We start from the raw sequence: 7,585 nt of genomic DNA, 5'->3' as shown, positions 1-7,585 counted from the left end.
TCATATAATATGGTATCCTGAAGCAATCTGTCCCTTTAGTTGACAACTGTATCTTAGTAATCATGGTATACCGCTTTTTCTTAATTTGAATTCTTATTGTTAATTAATACGGATCTTCTATGATCACAGTTTGTTGCCACATATATGTGTACCTTTCATTGATAATACTACCTGCTTTGCATCCTTTTTCTTGCAATAATGCAAACTCTCATCATGACTGTAGTTTATGATCATTTATTATAGTACTCAGTTTTGAAACAATTTATATCCATTAGTTAATAATCTTATCGTATATATTACTGTACAATATTCCTTCTAATTTATATCCTTCTTACTAAATTAATATCGATCTTTGTAATTAGTGATTATGGTTTATATTCATATTCTAGCTATCTTAGCATAGATTTCAAGCTAATTTAGATCTTTCTAATTAAAATAATGCAATGCTTTATCATGAGTGTAGCTTAAAATCGTATAGTATAATCAATTGGAGCATAATTCAAACGTACCGGTACCTTTTATATTCATATTCTATTTATCATGCTAGAAAGCTCAATCTAATATACATTCTTTTTGCTAAATGAATACGGACTTACATCATAATTACTACTTGCTGATAATCATATAGCAATATGCATATTTATACGGTATACTTAAGCTGGCCATTTCCTATTCATTACAGCTTGAAAGCTAGTGTGTGTAAGCTGCTTTCTGTTGATTAAAGCAGATATATACTAGAACTACAACATAATTACAAATCATACTACATTTTGGAGCTAGGCTTGTCTGATCTATCAATCTATGAGTATTTATGTCAGTTAAACACTTCTCAACAAATAAAACAAACCTTCATGGTGACCTCATTTACAACAATGCGATTAACCATAATTTACATGTTATAGAATATACTTGATATAATTTAGTTTCTTCTTGTTGAATAAAGTTGACTTAATAATAAATAGAATTTATGCTCATAGCAGTATAGCTGTGATGATCATCTACTCATAATAAATAAATGGACTTTATCATCATTTTACTCAGTTCAAGTTAGTCGCTGTAAAGGCCATCCAATAGATTCTCAATGATGATATGAGTATGTATAATATAGAATCACCATAAAGGATAGAATTAAATCGTAGTCAATCAGGATATTCCTAATTTATTGAAACAAGTTTGATAGCTGTTTATCGAAACTAGTAACGTCGTCACACACCGATTAAGCCGACATTTTTCTGAAACTATTATCAACGCTTGGAAGGAAAAGTTTAGTTTTGTATTGGACTTACGCCCATAATGCTAAAATCTAACACATCTATCACTTTTATTAATCAGCCCAATTCCTATTTATGTCAGCTGTAGAACTTCAAATTTCACCTTAGCTGATTTCACATTTACTTGTATACAAACTTTGTACGAAAATGATATAAATAATCTATAAGTTTATATTTCATATCATAGATGCACTTCCAACTAATTTGACTATCCAAAAGAAGGCCTGTCTACGATGGATTAACTCAATTCTTATCACCGTAAGTGAATCTGTAAACTTTTAACCTCATCACTGCTAATAATTTTCATTTTAAAGAATTTCTGGTAGGTTTAGATATCTTACTCATCATTGATTCACTAACAATATATTGCGTAACTAAAAATGGATCGGTTCCAAAATAATGTAATGAATTTGACTTTCGATAGATACCAAATCAGAAACCTATTAATGATTTCAATACTGAATTAAAAAGTGGAAATAAACTGATTGCTATCCTTCAGAAATTAAGCGGACAAACTTTGGTAAGTTTGACAAAACTTCTTACAGCTATACGTATGAGAAATAGTCATCAAGATTGATCATGCTGCATGTAAACAGCTAATTTGGGCCACTCTAGCCAATGTACAAATAATAAAATGAATAAGACCAAAGTCTAGTACACAAATGATGACCGCATAGTAGCAATAACTATGAAATTGGAATTTATCTAACTTCATTTTAAGTTTGGTTTAGATTCCCTTTTAATTCTTTCAGTATAAAGTAAAATTACAGCATAGCCGATATTACCTCAAATTAGTCTGGTCTTAATTTATAGTTTATCAGTTTTAATGCATATACAAGATTTATTAAAAATTGCGATACATTCAATACTGCCTCATTTATATCGACATTAGTGTATTCCTATCAATAAATATTTTCGATCTCGAAAACCTGATTTTATTTTCCTTTTCCTTCTAATTCAAATATACTAAGAGTTTAAACAATACTATCTCAAACTGATTAGTCCTAATTGCATCCATTCTGATGATTAGAAAAGTATTCGAGGTCGAAAGCGATTCGAACGCATACAAAATGTCAATGAAATTTTAAAATTTTGCAAGAATAATCAGGTAAGATTGAATAATCTGTTTTGAGTACCATTACAGACATAGCTTGCATATATCAATATAGAGGGATTAAGACTATGCCATTGATTTATTCTAATGGTAGGATTAAATTGATTGTTACTTTTCTAGATTAATACTCGAAGTATTAATAGTGATGCAATAGTTAATGGCGAAGAACGTAAAATTCTGCAATTGGTATGGAATATTGCTGAGCATTATCAGGTAAAAATTTTACTTAAAGATGGATTGTCCAAATTCATTTCTAGTGCTGTTATGTATATGATCATTTCATTCATTCCATATTCTATTTTACTCGATTATCAAATAATCATGCTAAATCGTTCCAATATGTAGCTACTAAAGATAGAGGATAAAATTAAAGAAGTACCAGACGCATCATCCAGCGTTAAGGGTAAAATTCTTTCGTGGTTCCAGCAAATTGCCCAAGAGTAAGCCAATTTAAATGAAGCTTATACAACATCAGTGAAATCTTTTAGAACCGCCTTACGATTTTAAAGTTCTTTTATGATTTTTTAATGCTTATATCGCTATTTTATGGTTAAGTAAAATCTCTTTATGACCAAATATAATCAAAGTTCAAATTTAAACTTGCAATTAAAATCATTTATTTTATCGTAATTAATTATCTAGTCAGAATCGTACAATATTAACGTATTGAATCGCTATTTTCAGGTACGAAAATCTGGATATAACTAATTTCGGTCAATGCTGGACTGATGGACATGCATTTTCAGCTATTATACACTTTTATAGGTTGGTTTAAGACATCTATAGTAATGTCATATATTTATGCCAAGATTCTAAATCTTCATTATTAGTATATCCTATCAATAAACACTAGAAGATTGTCTGCTATTAACTCTAGAAAATTATTAAACTATCTAATAGCTACTAAAGTCCACATTTTTTTACTATTACGCCTAGACCGGATCTATTGGACGTTCAATTTGTCATGTCGCAAAAAATACAAGATCGTTTCGAGTTAATTTTTGATCTAGCAAAAGAAAATTTTGGGATTGCTAAGCTATTAGAGGCTAATGGTATAGGCAAGCTTGCTGATACTAATATTAATCTGCAGTTGTTTCTCTTAAAAATTTCCTATTAAAAGTAAACTAAACAATGAAATCGAAATATTACTACAAGATGTTACTCTCTCATATAATCAGTTCTGCATACTTAACTAGGAAGTCAATGTTTTCGGCCTAAAAGTAACTTAGTCCTTTTATCTTAATCTTCGTTTTAGAAGCTGATTCACAAAAAATTGATGGAAAGGCCATGATATTGTATATCTTGGTATTTTTATCCAAATTGCCATCGTATAAAGTGAGTATCTATTTGATCCTGGAAAATAATTTTCTCCTACCTCTTAGACGAATATCATAAATCCAAGCCTAGTCAAATTTGTCCTACTAAAATCATCAGTAATGTTGATATATTTTCAAAGGATGACCTAGTAGATTGCCTTAGCAAATTAGATATAATTTCTATATGATTGTATACCTAAATGGCAACTAACTACTTCTCCTAGATATAATATATCGTGCATTTCAATATCCCATTTAACAAAATTAGTTTAATAGATGGATTATCTATGATCATTTCGAATAGGAACGAAAAGAAGAACTGGAATTAAAAAAGAAGCGTGAGAGTATTCGAGGTTGGAGTTGTAAAATTATTAAAAGTGATTTTTTTCTGGTAAAATTAGAGCCTAAAGTTTAGAACGATTGAGTGGGATAATATTTTGATCGACTGGTACTTAATGGCATGTTAATCCTATAGATCCAGATAGCGATTCGTCTGATGATGGCAATCAAGGAGAATCAGATGATGATATCGTCGAGGACAAAATTAATGTTCAAGAATATGAACAGAAACTACGTCATGTCTTGAATTGGCTATCAAATGCTGAAAAAACGCTAAATGGGATTGAAATGGGCAACGAATTAAAGACTACTATAACTCAATTTCATTCCTTTGAGGTATACTTAGGCACTAGACGAATCTGTTGGATAAGATACTGTAGAAAAGTAGTTAGTGATAATGAATGGCTTACATCTATGCAATATCCAATTTACTTTAACCAGCGAGAATATCGCTAATAATGTAGATATATGAAATACCTTAAGTACCTCAAAACATTGATACATAGATCATCTGATAATGATCGACGGCCAAGTTTTTAATTGGATTCTGTAGATTCAAAAAGTATCTTTTCCTAGCCAAAGAAGATTTTTTACCATAAGTATTTCATTATATTTGTAACTTAAAAGGAATGCACAAAGATGCCTATAGGCAGTTCAATCTATGCTTTTGGGAGATGTTGATTGATAATAAAATGACAATCATTTTATGTATTTTTAGCTGTAGTAAAGATTTAGTATTGCAAAAGAAATATATAATTTAAAAATTTCTAACATCGCTTCTATGTATGCAAGAAATCGGCTAACAAGTGATTCTTGCTCTACAGAAATTCATGATCGACATAACCAGTCGCCAAGCCAATATTGGCTTTCTATTACAGCAGGGCCAAGAGCTACTTTCTACCGAATTAGCACCTACTCTTTCAGATAAATTTGTTAGCTACATTTCGCAAATGTCTAAACGTTGGGAAGATTTACGGAAGCAATCGCAAGATGTTCAGCTATTGTAATTAATCAGCCTCTATATCAATTAATATCTATTGATGCTACTAAAATTTCATTTTGAGAGTTTATCAATTTAATATATCGTTTCTAGATTACATAAAACACTTAACACCCAGCAAATGGAACAAATTAAACAGTTTACCAAAAAATTGCAAGAATTACGTTCTTCAGTTCAGGAAGACACCAATAAGAACAATGATCCGGCAACCAATAGCAAATTATTGGAAGAATTTGAAGTAAGATTGAGTTATAAATAGTAAAGTTACTTTAACTAGGGCATTAAGCAACTCGTAGCGGAATACCTGATGTCTCCATACATTTAATACATTGCAGCTTCTAATTGATTATTTAGCTTAAAGATAGACTCTGCATACTGTCTTTTGGATTGTAGTAGCAATTTTGATTGATCGTTTAGATTGATGGTAGATATTGCATGCTATCTCTGTAGATCTAATAGAAGTCAATTTTAATTAATCATTTAGCGTAAAGGTGCACAATTGCAAGGAGAATTCAAGACCTTTATCGATACGCTTGTCCTAGTTGAAGAAGAGTCTGATGACAGCGGAAATGATTTAGAAGAGCATATAAACTCGTTAGAAAACGATCTTCAGGGTTACTTTGCTTTTATTCAAGAACGTAAACGGGAATCACAATCATCCCTGGATTTAGATAACGAAGCTGGACTTGCTCAAGATATTGAATCCATTAAGCAATGGCTTGAAAATAGCCATCAAAAATTAATCCAACAAGATGATCAAGCTATCCTTGATGACGCTGATTCTTTCAAGGCTCGGGCTGAAGGCGTTTTGGTGAGCAATACTGTCTATATTTCCCTTAACATGCGTAGAATGATATAATTCTAACGTCTTAAGAATGTAGAATCTTTTGTAAATTTTTATTCATTATGTATCTCTGAAGTTATTCTAATCTTGATATAATTTCTGTACAGTTATTCCAGACGCAAATTCATAAATGCCGCCAGCGTATAACTACGCTGAAGAAAGACTATCAAGAATTAAAGGCATCTGACAATCTTGCAGCTAAACGTGTTAAACCAGGCTTAGATCAACTTGTTCGACAATTCGACAGTCTCAAGATTAAAGCTGCTCGACAAAAAGCTATGATTGATAAAAGCCGCAATAGAATTGAATCATTCGATACTGAATATGAAGCATTTAATTTATGGGTAACAGGATTATTACCTAAAATTGAAGAATTTTATGCGGATATTGAGCCGCAAGAAGTATTGCAAGATACCGACGATAAAGAAAAGCAATTGCAGGTAGTTAATCGAGCCTATTAAGTAGTTAGAATTTGCTGATATAATATACGGACAATATTATAGTTCTAATAGCTCTTAATAGCTTAAATTTCTAAAATAGATCTCTAGCGGCTGTAGCAATTCAGATAGAATAATTATTAGCGATAATTTATACCATAGTTTAATATTTTGTAATAATTGTACCTTTGCAATTTCTATGGCATAGTCGTGGACGTAGGAGTATTTTACTTAAATTTTAAATGGAATGAGTCCATATTTTGTTACAATAATTTATCAGCCTGATTTATACGTATTATTGCTTGTGACCTATAGCAATATAGAAAAATATTTCTCGTCAATATTCTATACCGTAATTTAGTATTTTGAAATAATTATGTAACACTAATTTAGATTAGCTAGTCATAGATGCAGGATCACTTATATACATATACTGTAAGACTTATTATTCATATAGCAATTTAGAAAAATATTGACTATCTATATCTAATATTTTGTCACAATTGTACCAAAATTTATACAGAATATTCTTAGACGCAAAAAAATTTTGTCCAGATATTAGAACATAAGTTTGTTCATAGCTACCAAATATTTCCATCAGTATAATTTATTTATGCTATTGCAAGTGCCCTATAACCAAGTAGATGGAATGGTTCTCCTTGATAAATTATACCTTAACCTAGAACTTGGCAATAATTATACCATTGTAATTTATATATAACAGCCGTGGGCATAGAACCAATTTTTACTCAAAATAGAACCATAGTTTTCTTTTTTTTGCTAACAATTTATCATATAATTCATTATAGGAATATTCTAACGATGTAAAAGCGAACGAATCTCGCCGTTCTTCGCTTGAACGCCTATTAGCACAGTTGAAAGAGAATTTTGGCGAAGGTTTCCTTGATCACTTCCAGCAACGTCTAGATGAAATGAATGATGACTGGAAGAAAATGGTAGAATTATTAGAACATATCAAAGCTAAGATTGTTGCCAGCTTAATTATTCAGGTAAAGTACAGTACTAGAGTATAGCAAAGTGGCTTGTTTTATAAAATCACAACAACTGGCCTGGTTGTTTATCCTTTACTTTCAATTTTACGACCTATTATAGTATAAGATTGGCATAAAATGCCCTTCCTATCTTATCGAAGGATTTAATCGTTAAGTTAGGAGATGTTTATTGTAGATATGCACTTTTAATTATAGGATTTCCCGGTATCAATTTTGCTTCTAGACAATCCCCTATATCTAACTTGATTTAG

General features: G+C 30.7%; 1 protein-coding gene across 1 annotated transcript; it reads left to right on the top strand.

Moving 5' to 3' along the window:
- Window positions 1–632: 632 nt before the first annotated feature.
- On the top strand, window positions 633–7,585 carry TRIADDRAFT_60013 (uncharacterized protein; the record flags this gene model as incomplete). Its single annotated transcript, XM_002116059.1, has 17 exons — window positions 633–699; window positions 1,459–1,529; window positions 1,696–1,791; window positions 2,302–2,379; window positions 2,506–2,598; window positions 2,731–2,825; window positions 3,070–3,150; window positions 3,322–3,437; window positions 3,641–3,720; window positions 4,006–4,054; window positions 4,177–4,376; window positions 4,865–5,043; window positions 5,134–5,278; window positions 5,525–5,851; window positions 5,992–6,324; window positions 7,131–7,331; window positions 7,475–7,585. 17 exons carry the CDS (start codon window positions 633–635, stop codon window positions 7,583–7,585), a joined length of 2,322 nt encoding a protein of 773 aa, XP_002116095.1.

The sequence above is a fragment of the Trichoplax adhaerens genome, genomic scaffold, assembly GCF_000150275.1.
Source record: "Trichoplax adhaerens TRIADscaffold_13 genomic scaffold, whole genome shotgun sequence".
Lineage (NCBI taxonomy): Eukaryota > Metazoa > Placozoa > Uniplacotomia > Trichoplacea > Trichoplacidae > Trichoplax > Trichoplax adhaerens.
This window is presented reverse-complemented; position numbering and strand designations above follow the sequence as displayed.